Source organism: Delphinus delphis, chromosome 14 (genome assembly GCF_949987515.2).
Source record: "Delphinus delphis chromosome 14, mDelDel1.2, whole genome shotgun sequence".
Classification (NCBI taxonomy): domain Eukaryota; kingdom Metazoa; phylum Chordata; class Mammalia; order Artiodactyla; family Delphinidae; genus Delphinus; species Delphinus delphis.
Genome location: NC_082696.1, coordinates 9,505,617 through 9,532,699, shown reverse-complemented (window position 1 = coordinate 9,532,699; position 27,083 = coordinate 9,505,617). Strand labels below are relative to the sequence as shown.

Below are 27,083 nucleotides of genomic sequence, written 5' to 3'. Positions count from 1 at the left end.
AGAGGTCACTGAGCTGAGTCCTGGGTACATGGTGAGCTTGCCTCTCATCCTGGGTGATAGAAAGAAACTAAGGCTGTCTGGTGCCCTGTGAGTAAAATTGGAGTGAGATGAAGAACAAAGTTGCCTTGAGCTCCCCTCTAGTAGAGAGAAATAGTGCCCTGGGAGGATGTGTGCTGGGCACTGCCTGCAGAATGGGAAGGCTGTCTGTTGCTCCTGACTGAGAGTTGGCTGGGGGAGTTTTGAACACTCCGGAGAATCTGATGAAATCTCAGACACCCCACCTTTTCCAGACAGTTTCAGAGGGTTCCCAGGCCCCTGAACCCAGTCCACGTGTCTCATGTTTATGTCGTGTTTGACCTCTGTGCACTGTGCATTCAGGATCCTAAAAATTAACAAGAATGAGGAAAATGGGAGAATTTAAGTTGATACTGGCATAAGTTGCATTTCTAGAATTCTGCATAATGACAGAAAGGAATTATGACATCTTCTTGGGCTTGCTAACCCTTTAAGAATAGAAATCCCTTTTCCATATTAGTTGACAGTTCTTGCTTGCCCTCAGGGGCTCTAACTCTGAAATAACTCTCATCTGTGAAGATAACTGTGGTTCTTTCTCATGTTCAGATTTTGCCCAGTGATGGAAAAGATCAGTTTTCTTGTGGAAATTCAGTGGCCGACCAAGCCTTCCTCGATTCCCTCTCAGCAAGTACAGCTCAAGCCAGCTCATCAGCTGCCAGTAACAACCAGGTAACTCTTACCCCGTCATCCTGCTGGATGCGACTGGCTTTACTGAGCGCAAAGCACGTTTGTGAAAGCTTGTGCTGCATTGTAGCTATTGCCGTTCCTTGAAAGCGTAAACAGAGTAGCTGTTGACGTGTTATTTGTGTGGCATTTCTTGCTGGGTTTTAACAAAGACTGTTTTTAGAGTTGATGATTAACTAGAAGGCGGGGGTGTTCATTGAGAGTTGCTTGTAAAAGTCTGGCATGGTATGCATACAGACCCCATAGATTGCGAATATCCTCTCACTTGAGGGCGAGGAAGGAAAAGGGTCCTCTGCTGAGGCGCAGCGGTCAGGGTCAAAGGTCTGGCTGGAACAGGGCCTGATTTCTGTGACCTTGGCACGTTACTTGCACTCTCAGCTCGAGCCCCCTCTTGCAGATGCAGTGCATGTACAAGTGGCTGTAGATCCAGCAGTTGGTACCGTTATGGTGCTGCTTCTAGAAAACTTAGAAGAATGGGATAATTTGAGAAAACTATGCTGCAAGTTCACAGTAGTTTTAAGGAATTTGACCAGTTCAGGTGACTCTGCCTGGTTCGGTTATTGCTCAATGATTATCCAGAGCCAGTGTCTGTAAGAAAATTGAGAAGGTGGATATGGAAGTGTTACTGCCTCCTACATCTTTAGAAATGAATGGCCTTTAGGAGATGTTACTTCTTGACATTTTTAACTACATAAAAGGCTTTAAATTAGGTAAAGCCTAATAATCATATCACTTATGATTATTTGCTTACAGCATATTTATATCTTAACCTTTTAAGAGAGTTTTTCAAAGTACTGTTACCATATGTTAACTGCAGATTTTATACATTTTTAAATAGCTTTTGTGGACATCCTAAATTACACATTGTCTGGCTCGGATATTTAAAATTCAGAGGCGAGGTTATCACCAGAGTTGAGCATTCTCCCATATTTTGTTAATCTGTAATACGTAAGGATATTGGTCAGTGACTGGGGTAGAGGTAGATAATGTGGCTGCATCATCCCAACCCCCATTATGATAAAGGGTGAAGAAATAGTAGCTAACCCTTACTTGGCGTTTTACCAGGGATTCTTAGCCTGGGAGCTGTTAACGTTTGGGGCCTGATGCTCCCTCCCTGTGATGACTAGCTGCGTCTCCGGCCTGCACTCACCGCTCTCCTTGCCTCCCCCCACCGCTGCCCCAACCCCGGTTCCAGTCACCAAAATTGTCTCCAGTTGTTGCCAAATGGGCAAAGTCAACCCAGCTGAGAGTCACTGAGTTTTACAAAAACATCAGTGAAAGGGTTTGCATTAAGTAAAAATGACATTTCAATGGAATTATAGTGAGATGATCATAGAATAAGTGAAGGAAACAAAAGATGGGAATATTCATCTTATTTTAATTCGGGGACCTGTTTCAAATATCTCAAGGTAGACTGAAGTACTTTAGCTCATAAACACAAATTCAAAATCAGGCTCAAATTTTATGTTACGAAGAAGACTCCTCAGTATTTAAATGTAACAATATAAACTGATCAGCGTAAGTGTAATTTTTTTCTTCCAGGTTATCTTGAAGAAAATATAACTGACTTTTTTTTGAGGTTAGGTTTTACTAATCCAATCTGACAATAAATCTAATCAGATCCTTTGAAAGCAAAGAAAAAAATGAAGCAAAACAAGGAGTAACAAAATACAGAAAGCATGACCATAATGAATTAATTAAAACATTTGAATAAAAATACTTTCAGCAGCCGTCTATGCTCTCAGTTATCCGGGATGTGAGAACAACTTAAATGGGCCAAAACTGTGGTACGTTCTATAAATACCATTATTAATTGGCAGCTTTTAAAAATGTGGCTGTCAGGTGTGCCCGTTATTTCATTTTCTGAATGTCAGTAAGAAAATACTATTTTTGTTCCAGGGATACGCCTCTTGGGCCTTTCTAGTTAGTCTGGCGTTGTGTTAGTTCCCAGAGGACAGTTTTATTTGGAGATAAGTGTGTCAGAGGAGCCAGGCCTCTCCTCTCTGCCGTCAGGCAGGCAGGGCCCCCCTTCAGCTCTGTACGCTGTGCACACTCTCTAGTCAGTATCCCTTGAGTCTCCTCAGCACCACTTGTTTTCAGTTTGGCCTTCTTCCTGCACAGGCAGGTTAAAGCCTCACATTCAGCTACTGGTTATCCAGCTTTCTGACTGTTGTATCTTTTAAACCGTATCTTTTTAGAGAGATCTCTCTAAAAGGTAACATCCGTCTGCAGATGTTCTTGAATAACTTATTTTGAGCCTGTTATTTTTTAATTTGTCTGAGTCTTCACTGACTTTGTATTTTTAAGCTATACTGCATTTCACAGTAATTAGTTCATACATTTATTTATAACTTAATATGTAAAATAGCACTTCCTTTTTTTTTTCTTAAAACTCCTAATTTCAGGTTGCTTGGGCTACCTTCTGGTTCTAGCTTCTTACTGAGCAGTCACAGAGGTAAGTGCAGTGACTGGTGTAGAGGTAAATAATGTTGGTGCATCATCCCAACCCCCGTTATGATCTCTTTCTTTCCTCTCTAGTATGTACGGGAACCCTTTACCTGTAAAACACAGTCCAGCCACTTGGCTGAGGTAGAGACGAGAACTGTAAATGTCAAAGGAGTATAATGCATTATTCTTTAAATGTGTTGGAACAATTTAATTTGAAAAATGATAGAGCTGTTTTATTTTTTTAAGTACTTGGAAAAAATATAGGTAACATTTTTTTTCATTAACTTTGGAATATAGAAGGTCTTTCTAAGCACAGCACAATTTCTTGCAGCCATTAAGGAAAGAATTGATATATTTAAGTCAAAAAGCAAGGGGCTTCCCTGGTGGCGCAGTGGTTAAGAATCCTCCTGCCAGTGCAGGGGACACGGGTTCGGGCCCTGGTCCAGGAAGATCCCACATGCCGCGGAGCAACTAAGCCCGTGCGCCACAACTACTGAGCCTGCACTCTAGAGCCCGCGAGCCACAACTACTGAGCCCGCGTGCCACAACTACTGAAGCCCACACGCCTATAGCCTGTGCTCTGCAACGAGAAGCCACCGCAATGAGAAGCCCGTACACCGCAACGAAGAGTAGCCCCCGCTCGCCGCAACTAGAGAAAGCCCGCGTGCAGCAACGAAGACCCAACACGGCCAAAGATAAATAAATAAAAATTTTTTTAAAAAGTAATGTTCAACTAGGAAAAAAATTTCTGACATGCCAGAGATGTCAGCTAATTCTGTTAATATACAAAGAACTCTTGTAAATCTGTAGGAAAAAGGTAAACAACTCAGAAGAAAAGGGCAAAGGATATGAACAGACTTTTCATTGGAAAAGAAATACGAAGAGCCAATAAACATAGGAAACTGCTCATTTTGAAATTCTTCTATCAAATGAGCAGAGAATTAAAATGTTTTCACTCCTAGTGTGAAGAAAGGCGTGTTCAAATAGGCATTCTGGTATGAAGCTGGTAAAGGATAAATCGATGAAGCGTTTTGGAGGCCAGGTTGATAATATATATTAATATTTGAGGTGCATCTGCTCTTTGACCCAGCACTCTGAGTTGATCTTACAGCTCTACTCTCAGAACACAGCCATCTGGGCAGCAGAAGAGGTTTCCTGCAGCACTCTTGTAACAACAAAGCCTAGAATGTGTGCCTCATCAGTAGGGGCTGGTCAGATAGACTACAGGACAGCCACACCATGGGAAGCAGGGCTGCTTTTAGAAGAATGAGGGTAGCTTCAGATATACAGATATGGATGAATGGGCTTTTAAAAAGGCATATCACTATGTGTAATGTTATCTTTATTGTGTTTAAATATATACACACCACAGATGCAAATTGTGTAGAAAAATTATTGAAGGATATCCAAGAAATGAGTCAGGTTCTTGTTTTCTTTTTCTATTACAGATTTTAAGTTGGATGAGGACAGCTATTGCAGTACCTTTAGAAAAGAAGAATGGTTTTTAGTGGTTATTACTGGTTTCATTATTAGTCATTTATCTGATATTTTGCAGTTTCAGGAGCATTTCCTGTTAGTAGCTGTGCCGCTAGAATGAATTAACCCGCTGGTGGAAGTGAATCTCAGACATTATTACCAAACGTGTTAATAGCCGTCCTCATTTGGGTTTTCTCCCAGCTATTAGTGTTTAAATTATATCATTGATTATAAAAAGGTTCTCAGTGTAGATTTTTTAAGACTCTTAGATTACTGCCTCTTTGCAGAACTTACTTTTGAGAAATTAATGGGAAGTTTTTGTTTGTACCTTTAAAAGAACAATGGGGCTTAAACATTAATTGAAAGTTGTATAAACCTAGATGTTTTATCTGAAGGTTTTTGACTTGAGGGATTTATTTTTCTATGCTTTTTAAACTAGAAAGGTGTACATACTTGGAATAAACTGCTTCTCCTTTTGTTAAAATTCTTGTTGCTTTCTTTATCACACTGTATCCCAGTTGCCCTTGGCTATATCTCTGTTCTTCTGTTTCACGGTTTCTCATCCCATCCTTCCCCCTCTCCACGTGGGTTGGTGCGGTGGGAAGCCTGGTGTAATGTTTGGTGTTAGAGCTGGGTTGACAGTCTGGCTCCACTTCGTAAGAGTTGTGGCTGCTTCCTGAACTATCGGAGGACCAGGCCACTGGTATAAAGTGGTGTCAGACTCACGGAAGACATTTAAGAAATATTTCCTTCTTTTTTCACCTTTTCCCTCTCCATGGAACAATCTCAATCCACTTACCCTTTTTTGTTCCAACCTGTCTCCTTCTTCTACCCTCTCTAACCGTGCAGAAGATTCCCTTAGAAATATCTCTCCAATGTTGAATTTTCTCTGCAGTTTGCTCAGTCTCCAGCTTCTTGTTCAGCATCGCTATCCGCCTGTCTCCTCTGTATCTCAGACTCTGCATGAACAGAATCACTCATTATTTCCCCACAAATCTAGTTTCTCTTCCTGACTTTCCCATTTCTGTTTCTCTGAAAGGTTGCTTTTTTTCTATGCTCTCTTTTTCATTCCACTTTAAAACCCTGAGTGCCTTTGCAAGCCATAGTTATTGATAGGAGTGTCCTGCATCCTTTAGATGTGTAAGGGCAGGAAAACGCTTGGTTTTAATCCCAGACCTTGCCTAGATTTTATTCCCAGATCTCATACTTGCTGTGTGACTCACGGTGAGCTTCTTAGCTTCTGTGTGCCTCAGTTTCCTCATCTGTAAGACCTCAAAGAATTGTTGGAAAGAGTAAATGGAAAAAAGTTCTGAAGTGTTTAGAACAATACGTGGTACTTAGTAGGGGTTTAATTATTTTTAACAGTTTGGATATTAAACAAATGATCAAAGTTAAGTGGGTATTTAGGGACATAACATCTTTTTGATTATTAGAGATTTTCAGTGTGATGGTATTTGTTATGAAGGAACTTTTATTTATTAAGGAATGAGGAAGGAAATAGTAATTTTATGTTGGAACTACATTTTGCTTTTGCATTTCTCAAAAAAAAGTCCATTTTTAGGCCATTTTGTAGTCCATTTAAAAATAAATCAGCAAAAGAAACCTTCACAAAGGCTTATTATTTCATTATCTCAAATAAGGTCTGTAGTGCTGTGGACTTCTCATAATTGCTTACTGAGACTTTCTCTTTACAAAACCCCTGTTGCAAAGGTTCTCTCCATTTCCCCACCCTGTCTCCCAGCCACACAGGAGTCCCTTTTACTCAGTTACAGGGCATTGTAAGGAGGGTTGTGCACATCTGTATACAGGATTTGTTGACATTTTTCTTCAAAACTGAATTAGGCTGGTGATGTTAACCTTCCATGCTTTCCTGATCCCAGACCCTTGCCTTACATAAGATTGCTTTGTGCATCTGGGACCCATTCAAAAATACACACTGGCGAAATTTATTTTTTAGGATGTTTTGTTGCTATTTGATTTTATCTAACAGGAAACAAATGACAAAAGCAAAGGGTTTGTTTTGTTTTTACCTTATAACTGCCCTGGTGAAGGGCCAGTCGGCATTGTTATACGCCCAACCCATCATCAGAGGAATGTCTATAAAAGCCCATTTCACGTGGACCTTTATTAGACAGATCTATCAAATTGTCTTCTGCTACTTATAGCATTATCCTGTTTGGCACATAAAGCTACCTATTTTAAAACTTTGTGCTAAAAAAATAAGTAAATTCCGAAGCTAGTACAAATATTTTCCATTTTTTAAGGCAAATCTTATTCTTTTAGTTTTCTCTATTAAAAAAATAAATACCTGGAATTGTCGTCTGTGGGTTCAGAATGTGAATTAATAAAGGATTTGTTAAGTCATTTAAGCTTTTTGGGAAGTAATTTCCAGTCAGTAGTATTGATGTGACTGGCTACAAATTGATTTAATCTGTTGTTATGATCTAGCCTTATTTTTTAAAGAATGTACAAGTTTTATATTTCTATAAGGGGTTTTTTGAAATCAGTAGAGGTTCATCTGTAGAATTAGATGATGTGCTTTTAGCAAAAGATCTATAAATAACAAAATAGGAAATTTTACAAATTCTGTCTGTATTTTGAGCTGAAATAATTAGGTTTTTCACATAAGACAACTGTATACCTTCTGTGGGCCTTTTTGAGAACGAGAAACCTTTGTCAGAAACTGATTGAAATGTTCTCGGCTTATAGAGGTATCCCATTATTTGCTTTCTAGTCCCACTTCCTAACACAATTGGCACATGGTTATTAAACATTTCATGAATGAGAAATGTCAGATAAAGACAGTTATGCCTCAGTCATGCAGATAAGGTTCAGAAAACAAACAAAAACATCATAACCTCAGCTTTCACAAAACCAGTAACTTTCCATTCATTTTTGTTGTTTATCCCTGGCCAAAGTCTTACTCTGGAAGTTCCTTCCCTCCTTCTTTCCTTCCAAGCGTGTATATTAGGGAATGGCAGTGTAATCGGCCGTAGCAACATAACCGATAGGGTGTAGATGTATGTGGCTGAGGATTTCCTTGTGTGGTAATAAGGTGGGCCCTCGAATGAGGCTTCCAGAGCCTTTCCCCTGAGATGATAATACGCAAGGTAGTGAGCCCGTGATTAGCAACTCTTCTACCTGGTAGACTTGTCAAACCGAATGGTCCGTGTTGACCTGTATTGAACTTTGGGCATCCTCTGTCAGGAACCAGGTGGGCAGCGGGAGCTCTACCTACTCATCAGTATCTTTTGAACCTTTATGTATTCTTTGTACTCTTGTTGGCTGGTTTGGTAGAACGCCAAACAGAAAGCAACCTTGATGAAATATAAGTTATCTTTCTCATTAATTCTCAGACCTAGATCACCCTTGGAGTCTGAACTAGTTCAAGTGGGCACAGAGATAAATAAAGGCATCTGTTGCCCATCTCTCCATCTGCCCCCAGCCTCTCCCAGTGTTGTCTCATGATATGTGCAGTGAAAGTTCTTCTTAGACCATGTCTTGAAGAACTGGGAAATCAGAAGCACTTATTTCTCCTGAAGCCAGCAGAACATACTGGGAAACCAGTGAATCAAGTCGATCTAACTGTCGTTTCCAAACAGGCCCTTGCCCAGGTCTTACTGCATTTTCATTGATGCCTATTGTCAGAAGTAAGAGTTTGATTCTTACTCATCCTGGTGGCCCAAGGATGTCATATAAGAAGCAAAGTAACAACAAAGTAGCAAAATATAACAAAACCAGACCTATTATCTTTGTGGTCAGCAGTTGCAGACTAGTGTTTTGTTTTGTTTTGTTTTTCTTTAAAAGAAAGTTACTTGGAAACAGTTTAATTCTTTCAGTTTAAGCTTTTTAGAGTGGGACCAGAGCAATGCTCAGTCTAGGGATATTTTTGCCTCTCTGTTGAAGCAAAAGCCTTTTCAGTGCTGTACCTGCTGTCACCCTTATGAATCATGAGGTTTTCCGTTCTGGCTGGTGAGAACCATCCTACTAAGGGGTTGATACTTAACCTTTCATATGGCAGCTCCCTCACGTGCGTACGCTGATCAGTACTCACCTAAGGCCCGGGGTCCCGCCCCGCCCCCCACTCATCCCCGGAGGTCTCTGTGCAGCTTTCTGCCTCTCAGTACTCTGCCCCAGACTCCCAGCTCTGTCTTCTTAATTCACAGAGACCAGTGGTCTCTGCATGGGTTCCCCGTCCCTGATCCATGGCCTGGAAAGTCTCTCTAGGCAGAGGTCAGGCCCTTTATTGCCTGACGTCTAATGATTTGAAGACAGTTTCATATATTTTGTCTTTTTTAGTTTTAAGTGGAAACGTAAACTGGATCCCAGTTACTCCATCTTGATTGTCTTCTTTGTGTATTACTAGTTGATTTCCAAAAACAAGTTTATTTACATCTACAAATGGTGCAACTTTCTTCACAAGAAAGTTGTACATGAAAAGTGCATTCTCGTAACACTATATAAATGTTAATAGTAATGACTTCCCTACTAGATAGTTGTGGAGCTGGGATTCGAAGCCTGGAAATTGGGCTCCAAGGTTGTCCTCCCAATAGCGATGCTGATTTGGCCATTGCCTAGCTCCACAGGGTGTATCAGTTATCTGTTCTCACGTTGACACTGCACACCAAGCCCGTCAGCTCAGGAGCACACAGAGTTCACGACCTCGCGGACTGTTCTGTGCTCTTAGCCGGTCTTGGTAGGTTCTCCGTGGCTCTGTGGTTCCAGGAAGCTTTGCTCATCTCCCATGTCTGGTGGCTTTGAAAGCCCTGGTTCAACATTCTAACATTTTTAAAAGCTTGGCTATGTTTTTCCTCTGGAGTTTTTTTTCATTGGCTGTATGACTTGCATGATATTTGTTCCATTCCTTCTGTGCTGCTTATAATTATTTTTAGTGCTTCAGTGACACTGTGTTATGACAGCAAGAGTCTTTAGAATATATACTAATGCACTGAAGACAAACCACTGCTATACAGGAGGGGCTTTGCTTTTTGCATGTAATCTTGGTGCATGGGTGGCATGCTGGAATTTTCTGGTGAACTGAGCCCTGCTATGCACTTGCTGCTGTTAGCTTTGGTATATACTCTTTTTTCCCCCTTCGTTTACCGAGCACCTTTTCTTATTTTAAGGTGGATATTTTGGCTCAGATTGGTTGTATTGAAAGTCTCAGCCAATCACCACCTTCTTCATCTTCTCCTTCTCCTTCTTCTTCCGTAAATAAGGTAAAATTCAAACTTGAATGAAAGAGGGAATAAACATTTAAAACCCCTAGAAGTAATCCTTTTTTTCCCAAGCGAGGTGATTGTTTCAGCTAAAGTATCTTACTAAAGCTCTTCTTGGGGGCATGGCAACATAGAACGTGGGACATATAGGAGTTGGAAGGGCAGTTGGGATTTATACTTTGGAGACTTTTGATGAGACTCGATTGATGGATTTATTCCATGGACAGCAAGGTCTAATGAAGGACTTTTAATCACGGAGTTTACAGAATCTGGTTGGCTTTGGTATCGTAAAAGGTGGGGAAAGAAGAGAATGATGACATTGCTCAGTAGAAAGGGCGGGGGGCTGGGAGAAGAGGATAGGAGAGCTCCCTCAGAGTTTGAAACCTTAGCGGAGGAACATAATGCATTATCGTGCGACCAAATGTCTGCAGGTGAGGGACAAAAGGGGTTCTTGGAATTGACGGCAAAGAAGTCAGAGGCCGAAGGATCATTAAACCGAATCATTGTGTAGCTCAGTTTGTTGCAGTGGGGGTTAGGCTTTGAAGAAAAGCAAGATCTCAGCATTCAGCACACAGAAAATGTGCCAAGACCCCCAAGAATTATGAGTTGCTTTGGAACTTTATGGCAAAACAGTTCTGTCTTCTTCCCCTTTCTCTTATGTATCTGAAGGAAACAGATCTTTGGCTAAAATAGAAAGTATCCTAAGTGCCTATAATCACTTATTTAATTAAAAGTTTCTCTATTAATGTGATCTGTCATTGAAGCCATTTGGAAATATAACTGATCTTTTCCTCTAAAGCATAAACTAATGGGGATTTACTCAAAGCTTACCAGTCTTCATTCTTCTCTGTATACTCTAGATGAGCCCCCGTGTCGTAAGGTAACCACTACTGAATGCATACCACGTGCCAGATATTGTTAGGTGCTTTATATGCGTTATGTCATTGAATTCCTACAGAAATCTTATGAGGAAGTTTATGATGTTATATCCATTCTGTAAGAGTGGAAACTAAGAGAGATGGAGTACATTGCCCAAGTTCATACAGCTAGTAAGTGGTAAAGCTGGGATTCAAACCCGGATAGACAGCCTCGAGAGCTTCAGCTCTTAACCGTTGCACCCGTGAGAAATTTACGTCAGTCAAATTTCTACAGTTTCATAAGGGATTTAAAATTCAACCAGTGGACCAATGTTCTTATCCTTGCCCCCTTTTACCCCATACTATGTATTTGTAAGATGCACAGCTTTGCTACGATTATCTCAGGAATACCCTTCCCTCCCCACCCCTCCATGGCCGCTCAGACTCCGTTCTCTGTCTTTCTGCTCTACAGGCTCCTTTCAGCGGGTACATTCAGATTGTCTCATGATGTAAAGACAATGTAAATGTATTTCTTTGTTTTGTCTTATGAGGTTAGGATAGCTTTTAACTTTAGAGTGCCAGACGTAGAGAATGGACTTGAGGACACGGTGTGGGGAGGGTAAGCTGGGATGAAGTGAGAGAGTAGCATTGACATATATACGCTACCAAATGTAAAATGGATGGCTAGTGGGAAGCAGCCGCATGGCGCTTTGTGACCACCTAGAGGGGTGGGATAGGGAAAGTGGGAGGGAAACGCAAGAGGGAGGGGATATGGGGACATGTGTATGCATATGGCTGATTCACTTTGTTATACAGCACAAACTTAACGAGACACTGTAAAGCAATTACATTCCAATAAAGATGTAAAAAAAAAATAAGAGTGCTAAAGGAGCAAATGTGTTGACTACATGGCTTCTGGCATTAGGGAGTATTTAATTTAGTTAGAGTGGGAGTTAGGGGGCGAGTCGGACATAGTCAGCCAGTTCCAGTGCAAGGCAGGTGAAAATCCATTCATAATAGAGATCCAGACAAACACGTGAGTGTTTGTGAGTGGTTTAATTTAGCAAGTAATTTACTAAACACTTACTACGTGTAGGCCCCATGTTCACAGGCAACAAGAAAGCACTGGTGAGCCTGATGGGCACAGACCTTCTCTTGTCCCTTGCATGCATCCTCATGGAGTTCAGAAGACGATGTTTGTACGTGCAAGTTTTGTTTGTTGGATTTTCCAACATTTGCTAAAACTTAAAGCATAGGAAAGTTAAGTGAACTTCATAGCGAATAATCATATACGCGCCTTCTAGATTTTACCATTAACATGTTACTGTTCTTCATCACACATATGTCCATCCCTCTGTCCATCTGTACCTGTCAGCATCTTGCAGCTTTTCTACAGGGTACTGATAAGCTTTCATAACTGGGAAGGCACTGTTATTTTAAGAGCGTATGGCAGTGCTGAAAATCACTTATTCTGTGGTCGTCCACAGTGGTTATTTTCCTAGAAGAGACTCAAGTCAGTATACGTGAGGAAAATCTGATTTCCCTCTTTGTGAAATAATAGTAATGTCATGAAGGTTAGATGCATATCTAAAGAATCATAGATATAATAATCTATTATTATTAGAATAATACCTACTTCATACAAATGACCAAGAGGATCACAGTTAGCCACTTTAAGAAAAATAAAAAATTTGAGTCTTCGCCACTTTATGTAAGGCACTTTGAGAATCTTTTAGGGGAGGTGTTTGCCCGTGACTTGCTACTGGGAATGACTAACCGATACGCCAATAACTCTAACGGAAGGCTAACTTTGGGAGAAAGTGGAAGGATGTGACTGAATGTCAGCCAGCAGGCGGAGGCCAGCGCCCTCCGTGGGGTGGGACTGGGCCAGAATCTAGGAAGGTGAGGTAGAAGGCTTTGCATGCAGATGGAGAGCAGAGCCTGAGCAAAGGCAAGGACACAGGAAAGTCTGGGAAACTGCGGGCTGAAGCACAGAGTGAGGGTTAGTGGCAAGTAGTGAGGACAGGCGATGTCATGGAAGGAAAAGTTAGGATCTTAATTGATGGCCTAAGGAGTTTGGAATCTGTTCTGTGGTCAGTGAGGTCTAATGAATGGTTTTTAATTAAAGTGGTTGATAGAATCGGGAGGGGTTTGGTGCCCTGAAAGGAGGGGAAAGAAAAGGATGAAGACATTGAAGGAAAGCTGGAAGAAAGTAGAGAAGAGGCGTGGACTATTGTGTGACCAGATGCCTGCAGTTAAGGGACAGACAGGTTATTGGGAGTTGAAAGCAAAGGAGCCAGAGGCCGAAGTGCAGGAAGGGTGGGTTCAGAGAGAAGCAGACCATGAAGGCTTTGTGAGCTGCTTGTTAATTATTGATATTAGAGGAGGGACCCTGGAGGTCACCTGAGAGAGAGAGAGTGAGTAAAAAGTCAATGATAGAAGCTGGAGAGATTGCCAATTGGTCAGGGTTTGAAAGATTTATCAGTAGGAGTCAAGTGGAAACAAGGTAGAAGGAATGTTCCAGGAAAAAAAACAGAGAAGCAAAGTTATTAGATTTGCCAACAAGGATTTCATAACCCAGGTAGAGAGCTAAGATCGTACACGTAACCAAATAAGATAGCAATTATTGTAAACAATGTATAAACAAAGTAGTTTTTAAAAGAACTATCACGTTATGTGTTTCTGTCCTAATAAGTTTTAATTTTTTAAGGTTACTTGGTGATGAATTTCATATCCCATTTCTTCCTCAATATTGATGAAAACCTTCTTTGACAGTTTGCTAACACGATCTTACTGTCATGGCAGTGCTGAACTTTTATTCATCCTGTTGTTCTAGTTATGGCCCTTCTGTTCCTTTTCCTCAGTAGTTTATAGAAATGCTAGACAATGAATGCCTGTACTTACTGTCATCTTACTATCCAAAATTTCTGTACCTTTTGAAGTTTTTAATTCTAAAAACAAAACCTCATAGTTTAGTTTGGAAAGCACAGAGTATATATATTGCTGAATAAAACACCCCTACTTAAAGAAAACTATGGAAGGAAGGGCTTCTCTTAAATGAAGCGTGATTGTCAGGCCCTCAGCACGGCAGCCTTCATTTCCAGTCTGCACTGGAGTGGCTTGAGAGTAACTCCTCATCAGCCGTATGTTCGAGAAATCCACAGTCATAAGGATGAATGTCTTTCTGCTATTAATATTTGACTTCAGGCAGAATCACTAGTAGCTTCATTAATTTTTCTTGAAGGTATAGAGATGTTAGAATGAAATCATAGTTCCTTTTGTAAAACATATACTGTTTTTGATGCTTCTGGTAGGTGGCAGGCAGTTATCCACCCTGTATGTCAATTGGTGAAGAGTGAAAAGAAGACCAACCATGATAGCATTCTAAAACATTAGAGAGGTGTATGAGGCCGTTTGGGTAATTTTCTTAACAAATCTCAATCTCTCTCTCTCTCTCTCTCTCTAACTAACCCCCAAATTTTTATGTGAGAAGGAAGACCTGAGTAAAGAGAAAAATTTGCTATTCCATGTTCTTGAATAAATACATTCAGTATTGAAATTATTTTAAAGGCACTATTTGTTTTCCCTGAGTTTATCTGTAAATTTAAGGTGATTCAAATGAAAATCAGCACATTTTTTAAACTTGACATGCTAATGCTAAAACTAAAGATTGTTTTAGTTTTAAAACATGAAGCTGATGCTAAAGTTCACGTGTAAAAATAAACCAATAGAAGATGTTATGGTAAAGTACTAACGGTATTCTGTCTAGTGGACTCCAAAGCAGCTTGGTACTAGTATGAATAGATTACTAGGATGGAATAGAGTCCAGAAATAGGCCCAAGTCCAGTATACGATAAAGGTGAATTTCAGATCAGTGGAGGAAAATGGATTTTTCATTAAGTGATGTCAGGACAACAGAATGACTACAGGAAAAAATTAAGCTGGATTCCTATATTATTTCATACACTGAAGTAAATTCCATATAGGTTGAAGATTTAAAATTTAAAAATTAAGGAAACAAAAAAAACTGGTTGCCTCAGGGCTGGGTGAGCCAGGGGTGAGAGGTGGGTTACAGGTACTGCAGTACTCCTTGATATTGGGTGCCATGTATTGCCCATTCCAAAATTTTTTTATAATATTAATAATTAAACTATAAAATTATGCTAAGGAATAATGGGAGAAAATATTTTAAAAATAGTTTTGGAGTATGGTAGCCCCATTTTATGCAAGACACCACCCCTTGGCGTGTAGAAGGAGTGTAGGAATGTGACTGTACAATCTCCTTGGAAAGCAGTTTGACAGAATCTATCCATTCTAAGTGCACACTTGTGTTAGCCCAGCAATTTTTCTTCTGGGAATTTCACATACATCTGTTGGACATGTGAGGAAAGATTGTGCATTGCAGCATTATTTACAGTAGCAAAATACGGCAAACAAGATAAATGAGCATCAGCATATGCTGTTTAGATGATGGGAAATAAATACAGTGGAATTCTGGGGAGTCATGTAAAAGAATGATGTCATCCATGTGCTGCTGTACCTAGGAGAATGTTTTAGGCTATTAAATAGAAAAACAAAAGAAAAGTGCAGAGCAGGAAGTATAATTTGGGCTCACATAATACGTTTAAAAGCAAAAAGGCTCTCTCTGCATGGCATGTTTAAGTATATACAAGGAATTTGTTAGGAGTCATTATCTCTGAGAGAATGACTGGCCTTTTAAGGTGGTAGGAATATTTTTTAAATTTCGTATCTTTTTATACTATTTGAATTTTTTTCTTACTGGGAACATATTACCTTTTCAAATAAAAATTAAAACAGTTAAAAATACAACTGATTACTATCAAGCAGTTAAAGTGAATAAAACATATTCTTACCATCAAGTATAATCTCAAAAACATAATGTTAAGTGAAAGAAAAAGACAGCTTGCAAAGAGCTACATACAGTACAGTGTTGTTCAGGTCAGTTTGAAAAATATAAAGCATTTGTTATTTATGAATACGGTACATATTCCATTACATACGCAGTGGAAGTATAAGAACATGCACAGGAATGAGAACAGGTTCAGAAAAGTAGTTACTTGGGGGAAGGAAAAAGAAAGGGAGTTTCTTTGTTATTGTTGTAAAGTTCCTAAGCAAATATGGCAAACTGTTAACAATAAAATTCGGTTGATCCTGTCTTTTGTGCTTTCCTACGTGTTTCTAAAATTTTATTATTTAAATTGTAAATTGTTTTAAATTTCTATCAGTTTTTTCAGCACCCCAATTCAATTGTTATGTGATTCCTACTGAATTGAGTAATGCTTTCTAGAAGTCACGAATACTCTCTCCTTTTTTTACCCCTAACATCAGGTCAGCAGTGGCAATGACCCCTGGTCAGCCTGGAATGCTTCCAAATCTGGAAACTGGGAAAGCTCGGATGGCTGGGGAGCCAAGCCCGAGGGGACTGCAGCCCAAAGAAACACCTCCAACAATTGGGACACTGCCTTTGGTCATCCCCAGGCCTACCAGGGACCAGGTGAGGAATAGGGCTCTGCTGGTGATGGAGCCCACCCACCCTTAAAGGGCATCGGAGTTGAAATAGATTTAATCAAAGGAACTGTTCTCAGGTGCTCTTATTCACCAATAGCAAACTTATTTTTCTGGGTCAAAATGTAGGTAGTTTTTAGTTATGGTCTTTAGTCCACTCTCAGTTACCTGTCAAGGAGTCCCAAATGGAAACGCTTGCAGGGGCCAGGTTCATAAAGCAGGACAGCAGCGCAGCCCCGTGGGGCGGGGCTGCGGAAGACGGAGGTGGGCAGCTCTGCTCTAGCTGGCGGGTCGATGCCGTTGCAGGAGAACTGAGCTAGTGCTCCTGGACCACCACAGTTCCAGAGAGAGTAGAAATCTCGATTTTCATCTCATCTTCCCACTTTAACATCTTAGCTACTAACACACATTTGGGCCCAAAAAATGTGCACACGGGTTGAATATGGTTCATCGCCACGTTCAGTGGTTTATGGCCACATGGTTTGTGACCTCCAACGTAGCTGTTCTGTCTTTTCCTTAACTACCTGTTTGACTCCCAGGTTCTTAATGGAAATACTGAGGCAAAAGAGGAATTTCTAAAAGGAGAAACAATTCAGGAATTAAGAAAGGCGATTTATGTCTGTTCTGAAATTAAGAGATCCACCCGTTATTTTTTAATGATCCCTGTATGAGCAGATTTTGCCAAGAACTGAATGTGCTAAACAGCAGGAGACTTGCATGCAGGAGCCATAAAGGGCACAGGTGCTGGTTTCCAGCTCCCACTCACGGACATGAGCTGGGCTGCTGCAGGACCAGGAGTCGTGGGCTGGGTAGAAACGTTGAGACTAGACTAATGACTTCTGCTTCTGTAGTAACTTGGCGTGGCTCCAGGACTCTTGGCCCAGATCCTTCTAATACTTTCTATTCTCTTCCTTTTTTCGTTTTGGCATTTGTGTCTGGGCTTCTCGTGGTGGCACTCTTAGGGCGGAGATCCCAGGGCAATTTCCTGCCTAATGCTAAAGGGACTCCTCAGGCCATCAGAGGTGGGAGACAGAGGCACAAAACAATAGAAGAAGAAAGGAGGGAGGGAGGAAAGCTGGCAGCTCCTCATCTGACGCAGAGCTTGTTGTTAGAATATTAGGCTGCTCATGCTGGTCAGTTACTACTTATCTCTCGTTTCTTTCTCTTTCTCCTCCACCCCCTTGTCCTTCTCTCACCTTTATTATTAGTAGTGTTAAACAATTCCTTTTTTTTTTTTTTTTTTTTTTGCGGTATGCGGGCCTCTCACTGCCGTGGCCTCTCCCGTTGCGGAGCACAGGCTCCGGACACGCAGGCTCAGCGGCCATGGCTCATGGGCCCAGCCGCTCCGCGGCATGTGGGATCCTCCCGGACCGGGGCACGAACCCGCGTCCCCTGCATCGGCAGGCGGACCCTCAACCACTGCGCCACCAGGGAAGCCCAACAATTCCTTTTTAAAACTCTTATCACCCTTTTGTCCTCCCCAGTCTCTTGGCTTAAAGGGTATTTGATATGCTTAGTTGCAAGTTTATAAAGCTAGATTTATCAATGTATAGGCCTCTAGAAGGCCTTCCCTGTATACCACAGAGTGTTTTTATAGTTGGCATTTATCTGAAGTTACTTGGACTAACAGCCCTCTTGAAGTTGTTTCTAACTTGTCTTTTGTGCTAAAAGGCCGAATCGTCAAGCCCCCAAACTGTCTGACTATAGAGCCTATATTCTTCGCATCTTTATTATAATCCTGACCTCCCCAGAAGATTAAGTCATCCCATCTTTCTTTTGTCTTTCTTTACTGACGATCTTCTGTGCCCACCTCCAGCAACTGGTGACGATGACGACTGGGATGAAGACTGGGATGAGCCCAAGTCGTCTTCTCCCTACTTCAAGGATTCAGAGGCAGCGGAAGCAGGCGGTGCCCAGCGAGGAAACAGCCGTGCCGGCAGCTCCTCCATGAAGCTGCCGCTTAACAAGTAGGTGTAAGGGAGTTGGGGCAACGTGAACACTCTGTAGAAACAGATACAAGATACAAAGAGGCTTTTTCTCTTTTCAGTGATCTACAAAGCTTGGGGTGCGATTTGATCATGTTTATTTTTTATTTGACTCCTAGCTTGGAAGCTTCTTTTAAAAAAATTTTTTTTCGTTTTAAAGTGAAATATATGTTCTATTTAATCATCTGCTAAATACTGTTTTTTACCTTTATTAACTCATGACATATTAAGGTTTTTATTGCTGATGTCACAGGAAAGCTAAAAATAATCCTGATAGCTTCCTTTTAAACGTTTTACTGTTTATTGATCTTTTACCATGTGCCAGGCTTTGTGCAAAGCAGTTTGTGTGTATTCTCTCATGCGACCCTCATATCCCTTTTGTGGTACATATAATCTCTGTTTTCTCTGGGAAAATGAAGCCCAGAGAGGTTAAGTAACTGCCCAAGTTCACACAGGTGGTAAGTGATCTAGTCGGGATTCCAGTCCAGTCCCTCAGCTTCCTGAGCACACTCTCAACTACTATGTTTAATGTGTTTAGGACTTTGTTTTCACTTAGATTATTCTTATATTTTTTTAAAAAATGTTTCGAACGGTCCTTGTAGAAACAGTGCTTAGCAGGAAAGCATGTGGAAAAGGGTGAATATGGACACAGCCCTATGGAATTCCCTAGTAGAGAGTTCTGGATGCGTCTGTAGTTTACACCAGTGTAGCTTGAAGGAGATGTAGTTTGTGACTTCCATATGATTTATCTTCAGGTACTCTTCTTACAGCAGTTATATTTAAAATAGTTTTTCTAAAATTACTCATACTTTTTCTCAGTGTTCCAAGTTCATGATTCCAAGCAGATATCAAGGAATGTTAATCTATGTCTGGAAAAAAATTGTAAACATGTTTGATATCTATCTAGATACCAAGTTTCTAGGTCTCGATGTACATGTGTATAAGTTTAATGAGCCCTGCAAGTTCTCCTTTAGTATTTAAATACCATCTGGTAATTAAATGAGTTATCTTTTAGCTCACACGTCTCCTGCATTTCTGTCCAGTTTCTTCCATTGTGTATTTTCGTACTCAGTTGCATGCATAGTACAGTCAGTCATTATTGACTGTATCCTGTTTCTTAAAGTGAGATTTGAAGTTCTCAGTATGATCTGTAGTGACGTACCTTACCCTCAGTTGTTCTTTAAACCTAAATACAAAGTATATTTAAAACCCATTTTAATATAATGTATCCCTCAGCCCCATTTTGAAAATGAGGAAGCAGGACCTGTGAGACAAATACGCCGAGCTGAATTTTTGAGTTTTCGTAGCCAGTTCGTGAGGTTCTGGCTTGCGCCAGGCCTGTGACTCCACTTTCCTGTGGTTTCCACTGCTCCATGCTTGCTCTCTGGCTTGCTATATGATCGTGGGGAAGTTGGATGACCTGTTTCAAACTCAGCTTTCTTCATCTCTAAAGTGAAGGATTGGCTTTAATTAAGAATTCTTTCTGCTCTAAAATTTCAGTCTAGGTTGAAACCAAATTGAAGGAGTCCTAACATGCACCTGCACCTTGGAGGCATCCCTCGCTTTCTGTGGTGCTGGGAGCCGTTTATACCCTACATATTTTTATTTAACTAGACTAATGTATAAATGACTTACTTATAACAGTTGTAAAAATTTTTTTGGTATTAACATTTTTCAGCGGTTAATCCATTTTATATGACAGCTATATTCCAGTCATGGAGCCTAAACCTTATGCTGGAAACAGAGATCAGACACTTAAGTATACTTGAGCATTACAAGAATACATCTTGATAATACTGAAAGCATTAATCAGTTGCACTGCTGTTCAGTAAGTATTAAATGCGTGCGTAGTCAGCTCTAGAGTTTTGCTGTGGTCACTAGGATACCAAAAGAAACATGACATGTGCTCTCTGCACTGGGAAGCTTACAGTCTAGTCAAGGAATTGCTGCTATGTGCCATGCCCCAATTTCTCCATCAGCGTTTTCTAGCAAAAGTGTAGGTTCTTTAACAGAAGTGTTCCAGGTTAGCCCATTAATTCATTAAGCATTTAGTATATCCCCATAATTCCGCTAGGTCCTGGAAATACAAATGCTTTCTCTAAGGTGCTTCTCGTCTGCTGTGATGTGCAAATGGATCAGGGCAGTGGCAGCGCCATAAGCTGAGGAGCAGAAGTGTGCTCAGAGCACTGCCGCAGCACAGAGAAGGCTGCACCCGAGGCTGTAGGGAGCACTTCCACAGAGCCGGCGGCGGCATTAGAAATCATTTTAATTTCTGAGTACGTACTAGGGCCTTTGGATTTATATAGATAACTCTTTACTTAAATCTTTTCATTTAATTCCCTTACCACCTTAAAGGTAGGTCGTCTTGGTCCCATTCTTCACATAAGAAGACGCACTCTAAAAGTCACATAGCTATGAAGTGTTGGACTTGAAATTCAAACCCAAGGCCATCAAGCTCCTAGACACCCCTTTTACTCTGTTGTAGGAGCTGTGTTTTAAAGCAGGTCCAGGGAAAAGAGAATGGAGGGAGGTCAGTCCAGAATGAAGGAAAAGATATGAGCCCCTGAGAGCATCACATTGGCCTTTAACTTGGTATAGGAATGAAATCAGAAGTAAGACAGCTGGTTTTTGTAGAAATAAGATTTCTTTTCCTATTTTAGGTATTTTGCTTTCTGAGGATTTTTTCCCTGTTTATTAAAAAAAAAAATTCTAAAACCCAGATTAATCTTGTCTTCTTTAGAAGTAGCACTTTGGATGGCCATGCATTTATTTCAGCTTTTCTTCAGTTTTAGAACTTCGCTTCGGATGTAGATTTGATCTCTGGAAATAGCCAAGTTTATTATGTTTAGAGTCTCTTTACTAAGGAGACTTTTTTTGTGTGTGTCTCATAAACTGGTTCTGAAGGCAGTTCCCAAAGAAAATGGCACAAGTACTTATGAACAATGGCGGTTTCTTTGGGATAATCGTGGCCACCGGAGGGAGAATGTTGAAAGGCAGCTTTAATTTGAATATAAAAATGCCAGCGTGTGGCCTTCACCCCATGTGGTCATCTCAAATTGATGCGCTCAGTACTTTCTACCTCTGTACCTGGGGGACATTTTCTAGTCTGCCCTTCACTCTTCATGTGGTGATAGAGTGTCTCAGATCAAGCAAATAGAGTGCCCATAAATATCACACCTTCTGGAGTCAAACTGTCCTCTTACCAGATAAAGCTTAATTAAATGACTAATTGGCCATTGAACAATCTGATTACATTAGGTTTCATTTACCATAGTTTCCTAGTTCTAGTACATGTGAAAGACAGAACAAGTTCAAACTGTCGTATTAAGTAAATGTGGATGAGAGCTGTAGAATTCTTATAAGGAAAAGCATAAGACTCACAAGCATTTATCCTCATGATTAGATTTCCTGGATTTGCAAAACCTGGAATGGAACAGTATTTGTTGGCCAAGCAACTAGCAAAACCCAAAGAGAAAATTCCTATCATTGTAAGTTTGTTCTTTTTTTTTTTTTTTTGGCTTTGTTTCTGATTAAGCTCTTGTATAATACCTTAAAGCTAAGAGGGTTATTAGTCATTTGGAAAGTTTTTTGTTTTTGGAAAGTATTTTTAAACACGTTTAATGCTCGAAGTAAGTAACTGACAGTGTGTATTAGTATTTTAAGAGTACTAAAAATAATTGGCATGAATTAATGCCCATTATTATATTGTTTAGATATTCTTTACTTTTACCTTTCAGACTGTTAGTAATTGAACAAACAACACCCATAGTACATACGTATTTTTAATAATTTTTCTAAAGTATCTTGAAGTATCTTTTACATGCTGTTTTTCTACTAGCCATACATATTTAGCTAAAAAACCCAATTCAAATATTTAGGTTTCTACCTTGGCGAAGTACATGCATGTTATCAGAATAAGTTGCCTTTTCCACTATGTTGGTAATAGTTTTCTTTCAATAAACCAGCTGTCGAGTCGTGATAAGGAGCTAGTATGTAAAAGCTGGGAGTCAATGGCACCATTAAGTATATCTGTCTTTGAATAGCTTATTACATAACATGACACAGGCTCTGTGGTTTCACCTAAATGTTGATTGCTGATAGATTTTCTATCTAAATGTTATCTAGCTGTATATTTCCAGATGAAATTCTGGCAAAGAGAACTATAGCTATCTTCTGACCCTGTTGATTTAATCCTGTAACTGTAAGTTGGGGGCAGGGCAGGAGGGTAAGCGGCCTTGAATATAATCACCACGGACTCAAACAAGGAGGAAAGATCTGGTCTTATTCTATAATCTTTGGGTCCTGGGAAACTCGATAAAATTGCAAGAATGATACTGAATTTTTTATATTACTTGTTCCTACTTCTTTGAAAAGCTTGAAATCCTAGAAAACTCCAGAGAGAAGGGTTGTGACCCAGAGCCCTTTTATCCTTCTTCCCTCAAAGCAAACTTGGGATAATTATCTTCTGAGTAGTTAGGTTAGAGATTATTTCAGTTTTTTCCTTTAACTCCACAGAATTAAGAGCCCATGGCCCTGCCCCTCAGATTCTCACAGGGGACTTTGTCATAAGCAGGAGAGTCCTGGAACAGAGCTAAAAGACCCCCGTGTTGAGTTGTCCTGCACGTTTTAGGTGAAACTGGACCCATAGGCAGGCTTGCCTGTGTGGGCTTCCTATGTGGAAAAGGAAGCTGAGGAGAGCCATTGAGCCTTCAGAAAACCAAGAGAAAGTAGAGACCTGGTCCTTTGCTTTTAAGGTGCAGTCCCCTACCCACTAATAAAATGTGGCCCCGTGGGTATTGGGCCCTGGTTGATCAGAGTCGCCTCTCTTGGTCCCAGTCACTAAGGGAGGTTCCCAAGAGGCCCCTGTTAAAGATTCCTGCTCTGCAGCTTTAAGAGAGTTTTCTGGATCTGGGCTCCCTCTTGGAGAATCATAATAACTTGTTGTCAGAGATCTTTAGTCCCTTACTAAAATTCTCTGGGCCTCAGTTACCGTCCTGACCTAGTAGCCTCTGAACTTTCATACCTCACCTCACTTTTTTCTCCTTTCACCTTTAAAAAGAATTAGAACTCTATAAAGAATTAGGTATACAGAAAATGAGAGTAAGTGTAGAGGAAGTTTGACGGCACTTTGGCATGGCTGAGACATCCAAGTGTGTAATTTTATATCTCACAGAACTCTTAGTCTGCAGTAGATTTGAAATTTTAAAAAACTAGCCCCTCATTACATATAACTAAGACAGCTGGACTAGAGAGAGATTGTGTTCCATCGCTCTAGAGGAAAGGCAGATCGGCATCTCTCTGTGGCCTGCAATGCCCACATGGGAGCAGAAGGGCTTCTCCCATTAAGTGTTTTCTTTAAATATAACCTTAGTAGGAACAGAGAGCATTTATGTAAATAACTTCTCAAAGAAGAGCAAAAATGACCCTCCTAGGGACTTCTAGTCCTAAAAAGAATCATTTGATGATTTATATCAATTATACTTACTATTTTTCCATGTAACAAAATTAGCTCTCCCCGCAATGTTGTGTAGGTTGGAGATTACGGCCCGATGTGGGTTTATCCTACCTCTACATTCGACTGTGTGGTAGCAGACCCCAGGAAAGGCTCCAAAATGTACGGTCTGAAGAGCTACATTGAGTATCAGTTAACACCTACTGTAAGTATCCAAGTTCTCAAAGCAGAACCATGCTTGCATCGCTAGGAACAATTTGCTTTTTTCATTTCCTGTAGTTGGCATTGGTAACGTTTTTCTCTTTCCTTATTTTGTAGAACACTAATCGATCTGTAAACCACAGGTATAAGCACTTTGACTGGTTATATGAGCGTCTGCTGGTAAAGTTTGGGTCAGCCATTCCAATCCCTTCTCTTCCAGATAAGCAAGTCACAGGTGAGCATGTGCGGCACTGCACTCAGGACAAGTAAAAAGACTCCAGTTAGAGTACCCTAACGTAAATCAGAAACAGCATTGTCCATCCTCTAGTGGAACAGGATGTAGGGGTTTGGAAACAGCAGCTAAAGATAGCCATATACATATATATATATATGTATTGTACATGTATTTGGAAGTTACCTGAACACCTAACAAGAATATGTCATAAAATTTTCTGTTAGAGTTCCTGTATACATATGTATCTTTTTTTTTTTTTTTTTTGGTACGTGGGCCTCTCACTGTTGTGGCCTCTCCCGTTGTGGAGCACAGGCTCCGGACGCGCAGGCTCAGCGGCCACGGCTCACAAGCCCAGCCACTCCGCGGCATGTGGGATCTTTCCGGACGGGGGCACGAACCCGCGTCCCCTGCATCAGCAGGCGGACTCTCAACCACTGCGCCACCAGGGAAGCCCTGGAAACTTTGTTTTTAAAGAACTTGTTTGGATTTTGATTTTGTGGAGAAAACTTTTCAAAACTTTCAAAGTGTCGTAGCAGAACGGAGAGTGGGGACTACGTTGCCAGGTTGGCAGACACATCCTCACCCTCAGATGGGGTGACTCCCAGGCAGTCCCTCTGGGAGCTGGGGCAGCTGAGTGGCGGCCCTGTCGGGGTGGCCTGGTTGGTGTAGATGGCTGCCTCCTGCCACTCGTGTGTCACCCCCACCCCTGCTTCTGTTCAGATACTCACTGCCCCTCCTTTCTGTCATCCTTATTGTTAAGTCACAGCTTCCTTTTTAAAAATTTAGATTTCTTTCCATGAAAACTTAAGTTCTGCCTTTCTCCACATTTTCAAATTTCAGACTGTCTCCTGAATTTTAAGCTCTCCTTTATCAACTTGATTAGCATAATATGTTCCCCGTGGTGTTTAAATAAATGGATTGATGAGCTGTCTTAGAGTCGTGGAGGTTTCTCCTGTTTTTTAGGTTTTAATACATTGTTTATTCGGAATCAAATAACCCAGGACTATCTGAAAGCATCATAGAGTCACAGTTCTCCCACAGTAAGGTTTGTATTTTTTTTAAAAAAAGGTCAGGCCTGAAGCCAGGAGGATGTCATAGAAAAGCAAGGAAGCAACAGCTCCTCAGTCTGAAGAAAGTTGAGCTTTGATTCACTGACTGGGACGTGTGCCGAGGAAACTGAAAAGCCCAGGAGCCACTTTATTTCCCCCTTCTCTTGTTTGCCTCCTGCCTGAGATGCCCACAGGATCATTATTATATAGGTTCCTGTCTCATTTAAATCCTGGAGAAAAGAAAAAGGAATGCCAAATAGATGATGTCATGACATTTCTGTGGACTTGATAATCCATCCATGAAAAGCTTACAGCTAAGATTTTTTATTTGTTTATAGATTTTGTTCTTTGTGGAGTAATAGTGAATGAATCTGGTTTTATTTCTGGCTGCCAAACTGATATATTCCCATACTTAGTGAAAACCTAAGTAAGGGTCCTAGAAAATGGGGAGATGGAAATCCCTCTTCTCCCTTTTTTATTTAGTTTTATGTATTTTTTTTTTTTTTTTTTGGCTGCATTGGGTCTTCGTTGCAGCACGCGGACTTTCTCTAGTTGCAGTGAGCGGGGGCTGCTCTTCCTTGTGGTGCGTGGGCTTCTCATTGCGGTGGCTTCTCTTGTTGCGGAGCACAGGCTCTAGGCGCACAGGCTTCAGTAGTTGTGGCTCGCGGGCTTAGTTGCTCTGTGGCATCTTCCCAGACCAGGGCTCAAACCTGTGTCCCCTGCACTGGCAGGTGGATTCTTAACCACTGCACCACCAGGGAAAAATCCCCTCCTCTCCCTTTTTTTAATTCTCTGGAACCTGATAGGAAATTCCTAACAAGCACAAGGTAACATCTGAAGTCACAGTTTGTAAATAAACCAGCTGTGTCAGAAAAAGCTTCAGGAGGAATAAGAGTCAGTAATTAATTAATTCCAACCAATGAGTAGGTTATAAACTCTTGGTATAATTTACTTGCTCATAATGGGGAATTCAGTATAGCCCTTAGGTCCGTGCTGACTTACAGGGTCTTTTCTGTCCATGAGGTAGGCCATCTTCTGCACAGCTTACGCTTCTGTAGTGCTTAATCTCTACCCCTAGTAAGTGTAGAATTTGAAGTGTTTTAGTATACAGGAGGGTCTAGACCCCTGAAACTGTCCGATGGCCACTTTTTAGGAGTTTTTTGTTTGTTTGTTTTTTTGCGGTACGTGGGCCTCTCACTGTCGTGGCCTCTCCCGTTGCGGAGCACAGGCTCCGGATGCGCAGGCTCAGCGGCCATGGCTCACGGGCCCAGCCGCTCCGTGGCATGTGGGATCTTCCCGGACCGGGGCACGAACCCGCGTCCCCTGCATCGGCAGGCGGACTCTCAACCACTGCACCACCAGGGAAGCCCAGGAGTTTTTGATTTATGTGGATTTATAATACTCTTCTCATTAAAGGAAACTTGTACTTATTTGTACTTGCATTTTCTTAGGGAAAATCCAGGCTGTGTTTTTTTGTTACTTATGTATAGTAAGTTCACTCCTTTTGGTGTACAGTTCTAAGAGTTTTAACAGGCACCACCACAGGCCTATCACTACATTCAAGGTACAGAAAGTTCCATCACCTTCACCAAATTTCCTTGTGCTGTTCCTTTATATTCAGCTCCTCCCCCTAGTCCTAACCCATGGCAACACTGATCAGCTCTTTGTCCCTATAATTTTGCCTTGTCTAGAATATCCTTATAAATGGAAGCGGATAGTGTGTGTGTCGTCGGGCTTCTGGGTCTTTTGAGTCTGGCTTCTTTCACTTAGCATAATGCCTTTGAGATTCATCTCTCGTTGTGAGTATCAATAGTTTGTTTCTTTTCATTGCTGAGTAGTATTTCACTGTATTGGCTCTACCATAGTCTGCTTATCT

The 27,083-nt window shown here is 41.0% G+C and overlaps 1 protein-coding gene across 3 annotated transcripts in view; it reads left to right on the top strand.

The window, feature by feature from the left end:
- The window catches only part of SNX9 (sorting nexin 9), a 92,049-nt gene that overhangs the window by 42,497 nt on the left and 22,469 nt on the right, over positions 1–27,083 (top strand). For all 3 annotated transcript variants that reach the window (XR_009521892.1, XM_060029714.1, XM_060029715.2), the window contains 6 exons: positions 622–744; positions 16,109–16,274; positions 18,102–18,252; positions 21,674–21,758; positions 23,802–23,927; positions 24,041–24,158. Coding sequence is in view for 2 of the 3 variants with exons in the window: in XM_060029714.1 (XP_059885697.1) it covers positions 622–744; positions 16,109–16,274; positions 18,102–18,252; positions 21,674–21,758; positions 23,802–23,927; positions 24,041–24,158 (769 nt within the window). In the remaining variant the exon portion in view is untranslated. The remainder of the gene's footprint in view (positions 1–621; positions 745–16,108; positions 16,275–18,101; positions 18,253–21,673; positions 21,759–23,801; positions 23,928–24,040; positions 24,159–27,083) is intronic.